Genomic DNA, 19417 nt, shown 5'->3' on the forward strand with positions numbered 1-19417 from the left:
ACAAATAAGAGAAGACACAGAACTCATATCCCCAATGTAAGACAGTCTACAAGTATTCTTCCACACCCTTGTTCAAGTGTGATCCCCAAGCTGAAGAGAAAAAATAACCTGTTGCACAGACCTTAGCTGGTTATTCCTCACAACATCCCTGTGAGGTAGGAACAAAAACATCCCCTTTTCCAGCAACAGGAGCCAAGGCAGAGATGACGTTCCTCAAGGCAGTAAGTGGAAAAATGGAAAAGCTGAAACTTGGGAGTTCTTGGCTCCTAGTTCTTTGCTTCAGAAACCAAGGTGCTGAACTCCCAGACATTACCAGGTCATTAGTCTTTTTATAGCCATATATTAACGACAACGATGGCTTCTGTGCGTATGCCAGCAAAGCATAGTTTTATGGCAGAAGCAGCACATATCTGATGCTGCCCTCAGACACTTCTCCTGTACTTTATATATGTCAATAAATGTGTGCTGTAATTAACTAATCAGTCCTACAACTAATGTAGCATAGGTAATTGCAATAGATCAACATTTCATTTATAGATTTCTTTAAGACTTCCCCAGCTATTTAAATATATTTCTTTCCTCTGGATAAGTTAATAGTAACTCCCTTCCCCTGTATAATATTTTTATACTCCTCCCCTAAAACCAGCATCCATTCTAGGGGTCCCGTCCAACCCAAAACATTCTATGATTCTGGGTACTCTCTATGAGAGCTTTGAATGACGATGAACAAGACACTTTCAGGGATCACACCCATCCCCTCCGTGTAGCTCCTCACCCATCCTTGGCCCTGAAGGCAAGAATAGGCACCTTTTGCTGTGTACAGCACCACAAGGGTCAGAGTTGTCACTGAAGCATCTTTATGGATTGGGGAAGAGGCTTCTGGGCTGCTCCATCCAAATCCAAAACTGTTTCATACTGAGCTAAAGTAAAGTCAACTTTTATTATACAGAGACTTTTAATCTGCAAAACCTCTGTGAGCAGAACTTCAGTCCACCTCCACAGCAACAGAAATGGACAAACTTGTTTGTAACTTGTTTGGAATGAGTGAGTAACATAGGGAATACACCTAAATAGGAAAACAGGTGAAAACTAAAGCTAGGTAAAAACTATAACTTGTACTAATCCTGGGTTAAGATATTCTGGAGCACTTTGATCAATGTAGTTTCAAGTCTTGCGTGCAAATTACCAATCAACCAAATCACTTATGTATGTTTAATCATGAAATTAGCTCTAGTCTTTGTACAACATGTTTCTTTCCCATGGGCTCAGCACCAGGTTTTGCCTACACGTTCAGGCTATATACAACGGCCTACCAACCATTAGCACCCAGGAGTTCAAGTCATACAACCTAGTATTACAGGAGTTCTTTTGTACTCGCATAATGGTGCTTACAAAGGCATTTTGTTTATTCCTTTGTAGGAAGAAGGATAACCTATTCTGGTATTGACAAAAGATTACCAGAGAATTGTTTAAAGTAAGTGCAACTGAACAACATAATCTCTCTAATCAAAACAGCTTCACTGCTATAAAGCCCGTGTGTGGATCAAGACAAATTTTACAACTGTCCCACGAAAGAGAAGCATTTCTTACTTTAGATAGAAAAATGCAGTACAAAGGCTAGTACAGGGGCTAAATATTGTAGGATTTTCCTGTCTGGTTCCCTAGAAGTATGTTACATTCCTTCCACAGCACACACTGACTGTAGTGAATACCTCATCCATCTAGTATGATAATGGCCTTCTATCCCACATCCCAGCACTGCTTATCACATGTATGATAGGCATACATATACATATTTATTTGCACATCTACAGTTTACATGCTTTTCAGTCACTTAATCTGCTCCAGTCCTTATGTTAAACATTGTCAGGAATTATTTTAACTGAAGTGTTTTACATGTTCCTATTTATATGAATGACAGAAACCATTATACTTGGAGAGAACACTGTATTTTAGTAAATGCGGTTTTCCAGTCAGTTCACACTCTGTGTAATAAAGACCTATTGTGCTGATTTGGGATGTGAGATCCAATGCAGTCATATTACCTATTTGCAAAAACAACAGTAATTTTGTAATTAATAACAGGGAAAGGAAGATCTTTATCAAATAGCAGAGCCAGTATGAGAGAATGACTTTTCTTTTTGATTGTCTCATGGCGTTCATTCTATTTATCATGAGTTTGGGTTCCAGACTCTTTAGTTTTTGACAATGCCTTGATTGGCAAGTGGTACAGACTTATTGCTTTTACCCTTAACCAACTGTATTCCCTTCAAAAGAATCTTCCATGTGCCCACAACATTCTCTTCCCCTGTTTCTCTGTGTAACACTGGAAGGACAGACCTCACTCCAGAAACAATCTTCATTTGCCTTTGAATGGGGGCTGAGGAGAAGGCTTATATCTGAAGAGTAAGAGCAGTTCACATGGGACAACTGTGCAGCTACCAGTTGTCTGCATGGGGACGGAGACTTTTTTATCTTCCTCCTTCATGCTAGCCCTATTCTAGTTTGCATTATTTAAATAAAAGGGGTCAGAGTTGGACTTTGGGACATGTAGGCTTCTTATTTCCAAATGACACACACCATGGAAACAGCAGATACATTCAAGGTTAAGGACCCAGTTATTTCCACCGGTGTAAACAGTTTTGTCACAGACTCATTAAAAGGTTCAGGAAAAAAGGGAAGTCCATATTCCTGATAACTCTCTACAGCTGCGTACATTTGCTATAGACCACTCCAGAAAAAAATCCCACACCTTTACAGGGGAATGAACATGGTAAGTGCTGTAGTTCCAAAGCAATGGAGTGACTTCTAAGTTTAATGACATCAGGAAAAGCACAGGCAATCTTAAGTTTTGCATGGTCATTTTCTGAATCTGTGAAAAAAAGTAGTATTTGGCAGAGAGACTACAAGGCATTTTTTTAACAATGTTCATTAACATTTTACTGTAACATTATTCAAAATTTATGGAATAAATTCACCCTTCCATTAAAATTGGTAATGTTATGAAAGTAAAATACAATTTAGCTGATAGTCACAGACTGAGTTTAACTATCTGGAAACTACTTACAAAGCCCTTTAAAAAAAAAAAAAAAAAGAGAGTAAAATTGCAAAACAGCCATCGATTCGTCTTCACTGAGCTCCCATTTGGAAACAAGCCTTCTGGCAAGTTAAGCCCAGTCTGTATTTCACGTTTAAATCTGCCTCATTGGTATTAGTTTTGATGAAACCTAGCAAAAAGGAGGGAAAAAACACAACAGTTGGCACACAGATACAGCAGTACAACCCACCATTCACTTCCATCTCTATCAACGATGTGCCACTGAAGACTACAGACAATGTATTTATTTAAACTGATATATTTGCAGTATTTCAGAGATAAACACTCCCACAACTAAATTTTCTGATGCAGGAATACACGATACGTGTGGTGCTAGTATCCCGCCTCTACACCTCATTTATTTTGAGTTGGGTTATTGATTTAAGAATGCAAGCAGATTAAACCTGGACAGCTGAACCTGTATGTGCCCCTGCTAACTGCACGGTCTTCTCGGATGGCTTCCAATACCCGCAGAAGGGACGGCTGAACTCAGGTGAAGCAGCTCCTCAATTATACAGCCTACGAGATGGCGCATGAACATAACTCAAAAACCATCTGTGGCTTAGTTAATGCACTGGCCCAGTAATGGTCATTGGTTGTGTACAGCGGGGCTGCGCTTGCCATGAAGAGCGATAGGAGAGCTGCAGATGGGCAATGGCTTCAGCCAGCACCTTCTAACCCACTTGCATTCACACATCAGTACACCGAGTGATGTAGAGGCAACAAAACAGATTATATTCAATGTATGATTGAATCGCCACTGCAGTATTAAAACAAGCACGATGAGGAATCTTAAACTGATGATTTCCATTCTTTGCTCAATAGTCAAGTTCATTCTGCTTTTCCTCCCCACCCACCAGGAGACAGGATACTGTTTATCAATGCTGGGTCTGTGCAGAAATAGTCAACTGAGTTTTGGAACACGTGTATTAGCAGGGGATATACAGCCAAATGTATATGCATATGATCTACAAACTGTACCTATAGTATATGCATACATTTGATTTCATTATTTGATGATGAAATTATTCAATACTTCTATTTCTTTTTCTTAATTTGCCTTCTTCCATTCACACTAATGTGATTTGTTCGATGATGATACAGTTTAATACTTCTAAATTTACCTTTTTTTTTTTAACTTTCCATTCACATTCATTTTTGTGCGAGGACACACACATTCTACTGGTTTAATTCCATATACTTGTAAAAAATCAATTAGTGATACTGTAAGATATCAGCAGACCAAAAATAAAGCACAGTAAGCCTAAATAGGAAACTAGATGAGGAAAGAAGGTGTAAATCAGAATAACACAGAGAATACTTTGAAGAGTAGTAGTGGTTAACATTTGGTTGAACCCTGACTGCAGGTCTACACAAATATGCTGAGGAAAAGCTGTCCACAGAAGATCCAAGCCTCTTTAAATATTTCCTGTTCCAAGCCCTATTTAAATAGATGCCCCAGGATGAAGGTCAAAAATAACTCATGTGATCTTACTTCTTCAGGATGAAAAACAGTTCCACAGATAATCTGGCTCCTAATTGATTAATGTGTCCCACTGAAACATCACATACTCCATTCCTTCTGCCTCCTGATCCAATCTTTTTCACTTAACAGTACTGAGCAAGCTAACTCATGAGAGAATGATATATAAGGGCCTTTCCAAGCATTAAAGCTTCTTTCTTTTAGAGGTACAGGGCTGTATTTCCTGTACCAGTTAAGATTTCTATGTTATCCTTTCTCCAACCACTATATATCATCATTTATAACCTTATGAGAATAGCTACCAAGGAAAGCTTAGCTCATAAAAAATGTGTTTACTGTATCAAATACTAATGAAATGTTTTCAGTGGATGGAAACTGTTCATTGATTGTTGTGTGTGAACTAGGATAATAAATAGATGTAATAGGTACAAGTGTAGAAGAGCTGGAGAAACTCTCTGAGTGCACCAGCATTCCTGGACTAGTTCCAGAAATCCTTCAATATTTCTGACTCAAAGTGCCTATATGCCTCACTTTAATTTGCGCCTATTTCTGCCTCACCCAGAAGTAAAGGCAAAAACTGGAGGATGAAGATAGCACCATTAAAATTTGCACTCTGCAAATGACAAAAGGCAATTACTGGAGGAGATTATTGGGTTTTTGCTGTCGTAGATTTTGGTGCCATCAAAACCTCAAGTGTTTTACATTTGAATGAGCATATTACGTTAAATGTAACGCCTGCACATCTGCTGCTAACAGCTGTCATTTGTGTGTACCACTATCCGCTTCAGAAAGGGTCTGATCCCCCTGAGTGTCGAAGTGCCACAATGCCTGCTGAAGGTAACAGAGGTGACAAGAACCCAGCACCGCTCTGAACCGGGCCCAAATACAACTGTTTGCTCTAAATAAAAGGTGATTAAATAAGCAGAAAAATGCCAATGTAACAAAAGGGATGGTTTGTGCTTGGAAAATGAAGAGTAATCAAGTCAGAAATGCAGAAAGCCCCCTGAGTCCATTGCTTAAAATCCCAGTAGAGTCAGACAATTTGGTAACACCCTGTGCTAAGAGCACAGCATTTGGTAAGGGCTGAATGTGCTTAACGAAGACTGTTTTACAGTACACAGTCACAGAGTTGCTGCTTTCTCACAGTGCCTCCTAAGCAACACATTCTTAGTATTACTTCACTCACAGGAAGAACCACTTATCTTGGAAGATTCAAAACACTTTGCCAATGTTGAACAGGTAGGTGTACTGGCAGGGGGTTGCCAGGGCAGCCTGTAGGCAGCCTCTGAACTGGTAAGAGGACTCACGGCCTCAGGGACTCCCTGCAATTCAAGCTTGTTGACTCTCTGATTTCCAGCCCCAAACTACCTTTTTCAGCTAGGCAAACAGCCCTGTGCTTATTTGATTATGTTTCTTTATAGCAAGCAGTTCTTTCAAGGCCTGATTCTGAATGATGCTGGGTCCTAATAACATCTAAGGACCTCATCAGGTGTGCAAAAGCAAGTTATTGTTCAAAAACTTAAAACCAGCCCCACCTCCAAAAAAAAGACGACCAGCGTTAGCATATTTGTTAACATAATGAAAGTTGCGTATCCCTTATTAACTCCTAATTATTTGAAATTGCAGATAAAAGCAGACCACAATTCCAACATCAGCTTTTGTACAAAAATCTGTTCCTAATGTGAATTTTGCAGTGGGGGTAGATTGATGAGGAATAAACACAAGATCCATTTTAAAAATGGACTCCATCCTGCAACAGCCCATTTTGTCAAAGGAAAATGTACTTCCAGAAAATAAAACCATATTCTCTATTAGTTTGTACTCACTGGCTTGAACTTGGACAGTCAATTTCTTTTTAAGCATACACTAGTCAATTGCTATTCAACTACCTAATGCTTCCTTGGCAGATGCTTTTCCTAAACTCTTTTAAGATCATTTTGTAAAATTGAGCTTTTATATTAAAAAAAAATAATAATGGGGGCATGGGGAATTTTTACCCATGCAGACTTAACCTGATCATTTTTATAATGAAATACATCTGCAAAAGTACAGTTCTCCGTCTGTTCTTTCATAGTCTCATCAACGGCATAAGCCAGTACAAGGCCAAAAAGATTACCTGTCAAGGTGATCTGTATACTTGGCTATAGCAAATCTGATTTAAGCATGCAAGATAAGCCAACACTTTGTCTTCACAGCACAGTAAAATCAAGGGCAAATTGTTTATTTTTGATACGATGCCAGTCTATAATGAAGATTGTTGACTCTAAATCACATTTTCTTTGACATTTTGTTGTTGCAAATGTCCTTTAGGAGATATTTTTCCAAATAAGTAAGCAGGCTGTGAAAATGGGACTGTACAGCCATATGTGTCTTAAAGAAAGCTATATAGGCTATAAAGTTGTCTTCTCCAAAAAGGAGTAGTCTGCATGGGGAGAGATAGTTATATATAAAGGTACAGCCATCCCTTAAAAACTCATTTGTAATGAACCTAGAGAGATGGTTGGTTTAGTTCAGATCATTCACTGCATCCATGGAAAAAAGCTGCTAGGAAAGGGTCTGCTCCTCATTTTCCACCTGCCAGTTCTATTTCAAACTAGCAAAACATATGATCCTAAAAAAACTGCTTTTACTGTAGTGATACAATATCGCTAAGGTTCCTGTCACCGATATAAACAAGAACAAGATGTCTCGTTCAGTGAACATAAATAATCATAAGCACAACTGTTATTCTTGCAAGGAAGCTCGAGGCAGAGTCTGGAAATGTGGAAAAAAGGACCAAGGATGCTGCTTTCTGAACAAATGCCTATCGCAATGCTCAAATCTCTATTTTTTGAACTCCAAGACTAAGTGAAGGAGCTCTAGGTGTTTGCTGTATATGAAAATCAGGCCATTAAGGGCCTAATACTACACAGCAGTGACCCAGTCTTGCTGTCACAGATGTCAACAGAAGTTTTGGTTCGGACTTCAGTGAGAGGAGAACTGGGTGACTGTGACCTGGAAACATTCTTTGGAGGAGGGGGGAAAAAAAAAGAAAGGACAAGCTGGTGTGTTCTTCCACACCACAGCTTTAATAAAGAAATCATTGTGGTTCATGCTTTCCATCTGCAGCACTATGGAGATTTCAGGCACTTTCAGAACTACCGATCAGTAGGTAACGCTGACCCTGCGCATACCTTGGCAGAGGTACATGCTTTGCAAGCAAGCATTGCTTTGCAAGCATTTATGCAAGCCGCATGCTTTCAAGGTAAGTATATGAAAGTGCATGAACCAAGCAGCATCTACGTTTTTCATGCCCTCAGCTCCTTTAGTGCAGCTTGTGATTTCATGCATGACCATGGCAGCCATACAGAGCAGACTGTGCTGCAGTTTGCCTTCAGGAGAACTAAGAAATGGTGCCTGTGAAGTGTCCCTTCCTGATCCCAGTGAGACAGATCCTAGGGACTTAGACAGCAATTGTTGCAATACCTCTCATCAATTGTTAACTTCAGGCTATCCTAAAGACTCAAAATTTACACCACTCCTTTGTAATGTGTACAGGAAAGCACTAAGGGACAGTGCTAATCTTGTCTTTGGCCCTAATAGTCCTGCCCTATCATATCCACCTTGCTGTTGCAAAGCTTAATCTCATAGCCCATCATTTTAAGCTTATCCTTCTTTCTCTGAATTCTTTGGTTGCTTCTGCTTTCATTGCCTTGAGCGTAGGCTGCTGGACTTTACTTTGGGTAACACATGCTCAATTAAATACATATATATTGGCCACCCGAACCAAAAAGAAACCAACTCCTTCCAAACAAGCAGGTTTGGAACACTTAAGGACTGGTGTCTTCTGACAACAAAAGTCCTTTCCTGTAGTTTCAGTCTATTTAAATGCTTATTGAACATGGCACCTTCAAATTTATCATGAAGTTAATCCCCAAATTAAGTATGCAAGAGTGACTGACTGCAATAAATACAAATCTGCAAGGTCATTTTTATATTTTAATTTTGGATGCTAGCTGTCTGACAGGCTGATCAGCCAAAGAAAAAGAAATCCTTACATTATTGACGTTTTAAAAAATTGATCATTTTTTCCTAAATCACAGTCAAAAGCTGAATGAATAATTTCTTTTGCACACAGAATTGCTGAATATGGAAGGTTGCTTCCACTGTAAATTAAAAAATAATAATGACTTCCATAAAATGTTACATGGAAAATTAATAATGGAGCAAAGTGATTTTGTAGCAGTTTCCCGCACTCCGCAGTTGCAGGTCACTCATCTTTAACTGAACAATTTTTCTCAGGTAAATGAATGTGTTTTGACGCTCTTTATTTCAAATATTTAAAACTCCACAAGGAAAACACACTATCATATCTAGTTATCAGAAATGCTCTTATGGACACAGGAAATGAAATCTAGGGTGCTACAGCTTTCCATTAATAAGCCAGTTTTGTGTTAGCATTAAGTGAGATTTAAGAATGAGTGTGAAGGTCAAAAGGCAGTGGCTTTCTGGATTAATGCAGAGGGTAAGTTTCATTCATACAATGCAATGGGAGAGAAAAAGCAAAGATATCAACAGTAGAATACTTCATTGATTGGGACTAGTACATAGAGTAGACATATGTAGTCACCTTTATTGAGAAGGCCCATATCCCCACCTAAAGATAGCATGAAAACTTAGCAACAGAGAGTTAGGTAAACTAATTTAACACAGTGGAAAAATAAATATTCATCCACCTCTCAGATATGAATCAGCTCCCCTCTTCAAAGCATCGTAAAAGTTCCCTTTCCACACTGTCCTTTTGCTTTTAGTCATTCCTCCATCTCTTCTGTTTTTCCTAGCTTCTAATGCTTCCAGTATAATCATACTGGATTAGACCTGAATTATAGTTGTTTTCATCGTTAATCCCCACAGCTAATCTACCCAGCCCTCACCTATAGCAAGGAAACTTACTGTATCTACAAGTCTTCATGTGATGAGTATTTGTGGAGAACATTTGTTCTGACACAGGACTAAGTATGTTTGTAAAATTACTTACTGCAAAGTCACAGCCAGTGCTTTTCTTGATATCATCCACTGTCAGTCCTTCCCAGATTTCCACAAGGGTCAATCCCTTTTTCTTGTCCACATCAAACACAGCCTGTCACGTTCAAATAGCACACAATTCTTTATTATCAAAGTAGAAAATGAGGATGTAAGTAGTAACATTGTACAAAACGGTGTGCTAAGTAGGTAGTGTTCCCTCAGCAACAAAAGATGCCATTATCAATTGGTTTTACTTTTCTGACTGACCAATAAAGACTTTTGCTACATTTATTTGTACCAGAAAGAATCTAAAATATGAGATGTGTTAGTTTTGTGGGAAAAATGTGCAACTGTTCTTCTCTGCATGCAGTGAGGACCATGCCTCCTGCTCCAATGTGTTGAGAACTGGGAGGTCCAAAGGAAAGGGTTGTGATGTTCTTTGCTGCACGACAATGCTCACCAAGAGATCATTAAGGACAATAGGAAAAGACAATGCCTCCCTCATTATTCTATTTTGTTTTAAGGCTGGTAGAGAGGTAGAGTGGTTGATCACCTTTGTCAGATTCTAAGCTTCTCCAACAGCTATTGCACACCCAGTGCAAACTTTAGTATTTTCAGAAGTTAACCATGAAAGACAAGATTTCTTGTTGTATTTTTAAAAGAAAGCCTGGGAGGAAGTGGCGGAAGGCACAAAGGCTGTTCTTTCTCATGTCTTCATACAATATGCTTTCCAATTCCAAGGCTCACAACCGCATCAAATAAAACTACCTGTAAAACGATGTGAACTTTAATGGTGCCTACCAGAGGGAGATACACAGGTTGCAAGCTAGTTGCCAGGGAAACCATAAGGTCTATAGTCATTTCCCTTAAAAAAAAAAAAAAAAAGAAAAAAAAGTAGCAAAACACCGGGGAAGATTGAACTTGAAGTGAAAGTGAAATGTTAAGCTCATCACAGAAGTGTTCTAAAGGTCAGCTGTCCTCTGTGCATGAGACTGATTTATGGGACTGAAAAATGATAGCTCCTCTAAGTCTTGTAAGCGAAGCTGGGCACAAAGAACATACATACTAGGAAGCTAGTGTGGAAACAGAATTTGCAACACTTTCTAAGCACTGTTGTACATTTGTGTCATCTCCTAAGAAAGCAACCAGATCTGGCGAGTGGTGGCTCTTACAGAAATTTCTGCTTGTTGTTTATTTTCTATCAGTTCTTGTTCAGTCTCATTTTTTTGTACCTTACATTTGTATGTGGCCAGTTAGTAGATGACTGAAAACTTGTCCACATTTTCATTTATTTCCCCTTACTTTGTGGAGGAAAAAAACCTTTAAATTATAGTAGCAATATACGACCGGGAGAAAGCAAATTCTACATCAGCACCTTTGATGCGTTCTACTTAGTATGATAGATGGTTCACAGAGGGACTACTCTAAGCCCTTAAAAATGTAAACACTGATAATAAAAGCAAAAACCTTAAGTTTCTTATCCTTTGCTGCAAGGATCCACTAATGTAGTTTGAGCAGCAACAGTATCAGATGCTTACATTTACTTGCACTGGAGAGTAAATTGCTTCACAAATGGTATCAAGTAAGGACAAAAGAATTAAAGCCCTGCTACAGCTACAGGTTGTGTTTCTCTGAAAGTCTACACCAAGGAAGATGCCAGTTGTCTGACGTACATGTGCTACAGTTGTTGCTCTGTTGGAAAAAAAATGAGCTGTGGTTACAGCTGTATTTGAGGATTTGCATCTCACACAACAAGTTTTCAGGAATACTTTGGAAAAATAAGGGTACACACACTTTGCATACTTGTCATGCATGGTATCTTTGTTCTGAAGGTGTGTAAGAGTGTGGTCCAGTATGCTAGATGTCAATGGTGAAAGCTTTAACAGGAAAAATATGAGCCCCCAGACCTCTGGTATTGAACTCAAAGGGAATCTTTGTCCTTCATTAACATCAGACACCGAATATATTCTTCATTTTTCTAAGCTTTACTACTTTTACTGACTGTCCCTTCTTAGGGATAGAGGAGGAAAATATTGACAAAGATTCAAGAAAAGTACTTTACCTTCTCTGTAATTATGCGGTTTACACATTGTTTCCCAGTAAGTGGTAAATTGCACTTTTCCAAGATTTTATGGACATTGCCCTGTGTTTAACGACATAGAGACAAACATTAATTTTCAAAAACAACATAGCTTACTCAGAATTCAAATATGTACACGAAAATCACAGCTGTAGCCATTCAGTGTTATTGCAACATTCACTGCAGTCAGAATGCTCTTTGAATTCACTTCTGTGGCAGACCACATCTCTGGCAATTTGGGACAGTTACTACTTAAATCCCACATATAGGGAGATGACTAATAAGAATCTCACTGTACCACTGAGTGGGCTCCTGAGTTTAGAAGTTCTGCATACTTCTGCTTAATAATTTGTCTTTCCTGCTGCAATGTGAGGGAGAGATACATGGGACCTCACTGATGACACATAAAGGACAAAAAATAGAGAAAGACATTTCAAGCATGGCATTTCTCTGTGTTATACTTTATCACAAACAGTATGTGCAGGATCAGCCATACACACAGGCATTTCAAATCCCCAAGGCTCAAGTGCATAGTCACGCTCTGAAAATAGTAAATCCGTTTTCTTTACCCACATTGAATTCCCATTCCCTCCATCTCTCCAGGAAAGCCCAAAAGCAGACTAAGAGATGAGTGCAATATGCTCATCTTCCAAGTGCTACACAGAAGTTATATTATCTCTGTTTTAGACAGAACAAATTAGCATGCAAATATAGTAGAAAAGAATGTATATATAGAAAATAGGATTTACTTTAAGGCACTTCCTTTTCTGGGGCATTAAATGTCAGCTACTCTAGACCCTTGGAAAAAATATTACCTAATGAGAAGACATAGTTTTTGACAAGAAGCTGGGGAATAAGGTTTGGGTGGTGAGGTTTTGGGGTTTTTTCCTTCTCTTTTTCCCCCTTCTCTTTTTTCTAATTTCTTTTTTTTTTCCTTTAATATTGTTAATAGGAGTTCACAAATGGCTTTATCTCCTGCTAAATGAATGTAGGCTACAAGAGGTCTGAATGAATATAGAAGAGATGGATCACTACATTTTCGTCAGTATTTGTAGGCATTTTACAGAGGTAGCATTAAGTGCACATTTCTCCCATTATCGCATGCTTTTATTTTTTCTCTAATTATCAATCTGCAGTGGTGTATTTCAAAACTCTCAGAGTATTACACGTCTCACTTAACCATCTGAACGCAATACTTTTTCAATTTACAGCCATCAGTTTGCCTTAAGGCTTAACATAAACTCAGGAACTATCTCTCAGCCAGTTTGACTCCTGAATAATAACAAAATGAGCAATCCATGTGCTTTTGAATTTATCTTTTTCTGTGAAGAATTATTTCTTCATTCTAATTCTAATTATATTGGCAAGATCCACATCTGGTATCAAGGCAACTACGCTGATGAAACTCACTCACTCTTAATGAAAATAATGACTGGAGACTGTGTTACTTTCAATCTATCTAGTTTAATCTTGTCCATCTCGAGGACCTTCCTACGCACTTTGCCTAAGATCTGTGCTTATTCAGTAACATATCAGGTATACTTCTCAGCCATATGAAATGAAGTGTCTCTTCTTGGTACCCAACTGAGGTTGAAATGCATGGACTTACAGAGGTGACAGCTTAAATGGCTCCTGTGACCCTGAGAATTGATACATACCAGCATCTTAACACTTGAGCTGAGGATTATTGTATTACCAGTTAGCATTAAAGGTGAATTTTGGAAGACATCCATCAGGGCACTATCAGAATAGGAAACCAAATAGAACTGCATGAATTTTAACCGTCTGAGTTTATACAGGATTTGTTCAGATACAGGAAAAGACTGTTGTGTAGATAAATAAAACCCTAAGGCGTTGCAGTCTGCTTTAAGTAAAAAATTCTGTTGTTGAAGAACAAAAATGTCCTTAATCTTCCATACACATTACACTATTCACAGTGATAGAAAGGAGTTTTCAATTCAGTGCTCCATGTTTCAGTCACGTCCAAATCAAGTGCTTAAAACTAGTTTCCATTCTATTTTTCTGAATGGTGTAGACAACTCATTTCACAACATGGAAAAATTAGCAGCCATTACTTTACTATGTTTGCAAAACATGTCAATGATGGTATGGAGGGTAAGAACTTGACTTTTATTTCTCTTAGGCAGTATTTAGCAGATTAGGCACAGATGCACAGCAACTGTTTTAAATAACAACCTTACATTCTATTGTTTTTTCTTCATGGTTATAAACAAAAAGGTAATTTAGCAGAAAATACATTAAGAAATACCGTAACAAATTAGACGTAAGGTCCATTTGCCAGGTGTCTCACAGTGGCCGAAGCATCTGGAGCAAAAATTGAGCCACCCTTCCACAGATTCCTGACATGCTGCAACGTATAGATTTCCTGAGCTAGAGACTGCTTCTGGGCAATGCTGTTTAATTGCCACTGATGAACTTAACCTCATAAAGCAGTTCAGTCCCTTTCATATAGACTTAATTCTTTGAGCTTCTGCATCATCCTGCTGATCATCCACAACTTCATTAGCTGATTGTGAAAAACGTTCTTGTTTTAAACGTGCTGGTTGCTAATTTTAGTTGGCAACCACTACTTCTTTTATAAGGCAGTGACACACACAGAATCACAGAATGGCAGGGGTTGGAAGGGACCTTGGGAGATCATGCAGTCCAACCCTCCTGCTAAAGCACGTTCACCTAGAGCAGGTTGCACAGGACATCGTCCAGGCGGGCTTTGAATATCTCCAGAGAAGGAGACTCCACAGCCCCCCTGGGCAGCCTGTTCCAGTGCTCTGTCACCCTCCAAGTAAAGAAGTTCTTCCTCATATTCAACTGAAACCTCTTATGTTTCAGTTTGTGCCCATTGCCCCTTGTCCTGTCGCTGGGCACCACTGAGAAGAGTCTGGCTCCGTCCTCATGACATCCGCCCTTGAGGTATTTGTATGTGTTGATGAGATCCCCTCACAGTTTTCTCTTCTTCAGTGACTAGCCATCCACCTTCTCCGTGACCTTATTATTTTGTATATTTCTGTTACTCTTTCTCAACAGTGTTTCTTAAGATGAATAGTCTTCTACAAAACTCATTTCATGTTCTGTCATCTTTCTTCTGTACTTTTTGGTTTTTCAATACAGGTAAAAATTTAAGTAATTAAAAATGCAAATAATTTGGGGCAAAGTGTATTTATTTGTAATATACTGCATCAGAGTTTAAAAAGAGAAAAATTCTTTGAGTATTTATTTGAGTGTTAAGACAGTCACTAGTTTCACCCTCATAATTAAGTGTAAATTATATTTTGCTTGCACTGCAAGGACTCAGGCTCTTGCTATGTTTAAAAACTGCAACATGTTACTGAAAGGAGAATGCACTTTTAAACTCTTAGAAAACTTATTTGATGTTTAACAAGCCACGAGTATTATACAAAAAAGCTTGAGAAGGATTAAAAGATCCTTCACAAGATCACAGATCAGACAAAACTGACTGCAAGAACTACCTATTGCAGCAACTCTTGAATGTGTCCATTGAAGGTACTGCATATATCCCATGCCTTCCCTTATATTTCCATCCATCAAATCTTGACTACTGTTGATTACAGGAGACTCTGGCATCTAATGATAGATTTCTTATTGTTTTTTTAGAGAATAAGATGACAAAAATATCCCTATACTAAAAAGCCAGCAAACACAACAGACTGTCACAGTAAACGCAGACATTTCTTTTACTCAGTAGCACACTGGACACAGGACGAAAGATTGCTCCTCTGATGCATAGATGCAGATGCAGTAAGTTTGTGAGAAAATCTTTGGTGCAAAGAATTAAAAAGCCGTGAATATAAAATCAGCTGTGTAAGAAGCAGTCACCCCAATAAGAGGTTTCTGACTTTCAGAACCGGTCTCATGGGTGCTCTGTTTGCTTATGTATGAAAAAAAAAAAAACCAAAAAAGAAAAAAAAAGAAAAAAAGGAAGAGGAGCACCTGAAAACTGCTGTAACAGCAGCTTTTGCTTTCCAAACATTAGATTTCCGTGTTTCATCATCTTCACTTTTGAGCAAACAAGAAACAGTATGAAGACCCCAAACAGAGGCCAGGTAAAAGGCAAGAACGCCAAGAATACTCTCCATTTTAGAGTAAGAATAAAATGAAAAAACATGCACATAATTTAGTTTTGCAGTACCTTCTCACAAAAGCAGAAGAAATAATTGATGAAAGCCTAGAGCTGGCTCAAGTGCACACCAGGCATCCCATCTATGTAAGAGCCCAAGTTACATATACATACACCACAGTAAGTCTATGCCTGGGCTGTTTGTAACAGTGAACCTATCTGTGTTTCCATCTTTTTCAAGTTTCAGTACTCCTACTGACCAAAAAACCCCCCACAAACAACTCCAAATACTGTACTGAAAAAAGACTTTGGTAATAGTACTTTTAAGAGAAAAACTGGCGTGAATAATTACACTGTGTGTGGACTCTCAGCCTTAACCAAATTCCACAGTAACTAGAAATCTAGCATAAATATTTATTCAGATCACATTAATACCTGAAATATGTGTCTGAGCAATTGATAATGACATATCCAGTTTTTGGGAGGCTGTGATAGGGATGCAAGTTATATTGATGAATTTGCTTTGTACTTTCATTTACATATGTACACATATACATGCAAAAACTATTGGGTCAGACTGCCCTGTTACTGAAAATACGCCCCTTGAGATGACAGTTTAGTATAAATTGTGAAACTATTTGTATATATTTTTCAACGATTTTTTTAAGTGAAAATTCCTTCTTCGAATCACTGTTAATATATTTAGCTTTCATATTTACATATTCACTATAATTAACCATGCAAAACCGTTATGTTTGCTTGCCCTTATGCATTCTGACAGGGATATTATCTTGAACAACACACAACTAATTCTTATTGCAGACATACAACAAAGTTGAAATAACAGAAACACAGAAATGAAACAAAAAGTTCATTTTTAGACATTCGGTATAGTTCCGTGAAAATAGAGACTTTTGTACTTCAGTACATTTTTCTCATAGTTTGGACGGTCCCATTTTAGAAGTTTCAAATGACAAGTTTCCTGTGACCTTCCGTGGGAGACTGTATCTGTAAAACTGCCCTCACAAAGAAGTCTCTAGATTAACCTCCATCACGTAATGACGTAAGGCAGCCTGCAACTCATCATGCCAAAAAGATCTATTCCATTAAGCCGTCAGTACCGATTTGACTGGCAACTTTAAAGGTAAATATCTTTCCATCATAACAAGTATTTAACCATAAGGAACCTCGTTTTTCAAATTATTCTGAGGCAAAGAGTAAAACCTCTGGGGTAGCATCTACCATAGCTCTGGCAATTGCCATGCTCATTAAATTTCCATGAAGTAACAGAAAAATGTGTGCAGCTTTTAAACATCAAGTTAATATTTCATTTTTTTCCATGGTGAATGATTCACTTCCAAGAGGAAAGGAACCATACTAACCTGGTCCCCTGTTGCACCTCCATAATAACTAAGAGTAAAACTGTCAAATCCTCACAAAGTAGCAGAATGAATGTAAGATGCCTTTCATTTTTCTTCTTTTTTTGGTACAGCACAAAACACTTACTTAGAAAGAAGCAGCAGAGCCTTACCTTGGCTGAGTGCTCCATGGTGACAACCACTTTGGTCTGCGCACTGGATACCAGGTCCATGGCACCCCCCATTCCTTTCACCATTTTACCCTAAAATTAAATTTTTAATGGAAATGTAACATTTTTACTATTAAAAAAAAAAAAAGATAGAATACATTGGCTGCAATGACAGCACTAGATATTCACCTTTTCCTGCAGAGAAAGCCCACCTATTTCATCGTCACTGCATTCAAACACTAACAAAAGCTTCACCAGAGCGAAAACAGCTGTCTCATTCTTAGCTCTGTATGATGCCAATAGGAGAAATAGAATAAGGATCCACTGCTATGGCTGGCGGCCTGGGGTGTAACTTAAATCTGAGTAGTACCATTGGCTTAATGGAAGCCCTAAGGAGTGAAGAATTCGGTTCCAACGGTTCTGGCATTAGAAAAGCAAAGTGTTCGTTCTCGTGTTGACAGAAATGTCATTACTTTCTCAGAAGAAATCTTTGCTTATGAAATGTAGCAACAAGAACATCTGAGCACTCTCCACCTGCCAGTCTATAAAGCCATGGCTCGTATCAGCACAAACCGATCTATTTGTTCTGTTCCAGATGTCTGTGGATGTCATTTCAGAACATGGACAAATAAATGAACGTGGATCAGTATTTGCTTCTGTTTGTCTCTCAAACCAAGCAATGCTTTCTGTGATTCATTCCTCTCTTAAAGACTGTCAGAATGGCACCTATTACCACAGCAGCTCTATTATGGCTTGGTGTTCAGCTACCTCTGTTTTTGCTTTCCATAGTGCTACAGCATTCAACCCCTGCCTCCTTGCACCACCTTAAACTGGACACATTTGACGTTGCAATGTAAGAGCTCCAGACCCGGTACACTTCTGACAGGAAATGACCATAAGTACAAAGTTCTATCAGTATAAGCACATCAGTCATTTTTTGGACAACAAGCACTAGACCCCAAAAACCAAACAAGGCGATAACCTCATATGCCACTCCAAAGTTGCTGAGGAGGGCAGAAAGGGGAGTGGAACATCAAGGCACCTGCATGACACAGGAGGTTAGTAGGAAACACAAGGCAAGGAAATTTACAGATTAAAAGAAATTAATTTCTGTCTCAAGTCTTTTGTATGGACAGTAAAACAATGCATGCTGTTTTATATGTAAAACCTAAAAATATATGGTTAAATTACTGGAAAACTTCCTAGTATAAAGCTTTCCTCCTATGGTTCCTTTTATTGGCCATGTGATTCAGCACCTTACTAGTTTCAGTACCTATGGTCCATGATGTAAAACATATGGAAGAGACTTTGCCTCATTAAGCAACCAGGCCAGCAACTTACTGGTCTCTTGATCATTATGGTCTCTTGATCATAATGAAAGGACACACCCCTTCCTCCCCCCCCAAAATAATCATATTTTCTTACTGTTTGCACAATGAAGAATAAATCACATCTTCCTGTATCTATAAACAACACCTTTTGAACTTCTCAGGTCAGATTAGGATTCAATATTAATCACATTAATTAACATTACTACTAAATACTTCTTTGCAAATACAAACCTGAAAGGGATGAGAGGATTTATCCCTGTCCTTAACTTCCTGGCACTGCTCAGATCATTCTCCACCCTACCTGGAAATACAAGCTCTTACAGAGACTGCAGGGACCTCTCACCTGTGGGCCAGAGGCTCACTGACCAAATAATGCACAGTAGCTGAAGATGATGGATTATCTCCCCAGTAACTCAGAATATGTTTGCATTGAGGATTACGCTATCAATACACCTGTCCTGACAATGCCATTAGTTCATTTTCCAGGCCTTTTAGTTCGATTAACTAGTAGAGACCTACAGCAACCAGGAAATATCTGAAGAAGTAAGTGCCAATGAAGGACAGTGACAAAGCTACTGCTAGAGAAGTTGTCATCCAGGACTGAGAGAAGAGACTTCACCTCTTTGTGTATGCAGAAGCAGGAAAATGCAAGTTAAATTGAAGAGAAGGACTTAGGGACCTTTAAACTGCTACATCTGCTCCTCCTCTTTAGGCAAACATACTTGTCACTGTAGGATGCCTGGTAAAGCAAATCAATTAAGCATTAATTCCAACTAGCCAAGTAATTACATGCTTTTA

The 19417-nt window shown here is 38.6% G+C and overlaps 1 protein-coding gene across 1 annotated transcript in view; it reads right to left on the minus strand.

Annotated features, from left to right (window-relative positions):
• Window positions 1-579: 579 nt before the first annotated feature.
• Window positions 580-19417, minus strand: part of OXCT1 (3-oxoacid CoA-transferase 1) — a gene marked incomplete at its 5' end in the record, with an annotated part of 83304 nt that continues 64466 nt past the window's right edge. The window contains 4 exons of the mRNA XM_009647403.2: window positions 580-3227; window positions 9598-9699; window positions 11647-11727; window positions 17292-17381. Coding sequence (XP_009645698.1) covers window positions 3192-3227; window positions 9598-9699; window positions 11647-11727; window positions 17292-17381 — 309 coding nt within the window. The remainder of the gene's footprint in view (window positions 3228-9597; window positions 9700-11646; window positions 11728-17291; window positions 17382-19417) is intronic.

Source organism: Egretta garzetta, unplaced genomic scaffold, assembly GCF_000687185.1.
Source record: "Egretta garzetta isolate BGI_Z169 unplaced genomic scaffold, ASM68718v1 scaffold59, whole genome shotgun sequence".
In the NCBI taxonomy this organism is placed as follows: domain Eukaryota; kingdom Metazoa; phylum Chordata; class Aves; order Pelecaniformes; family Ardeidae; genus Egretta; species Egretta garzetta.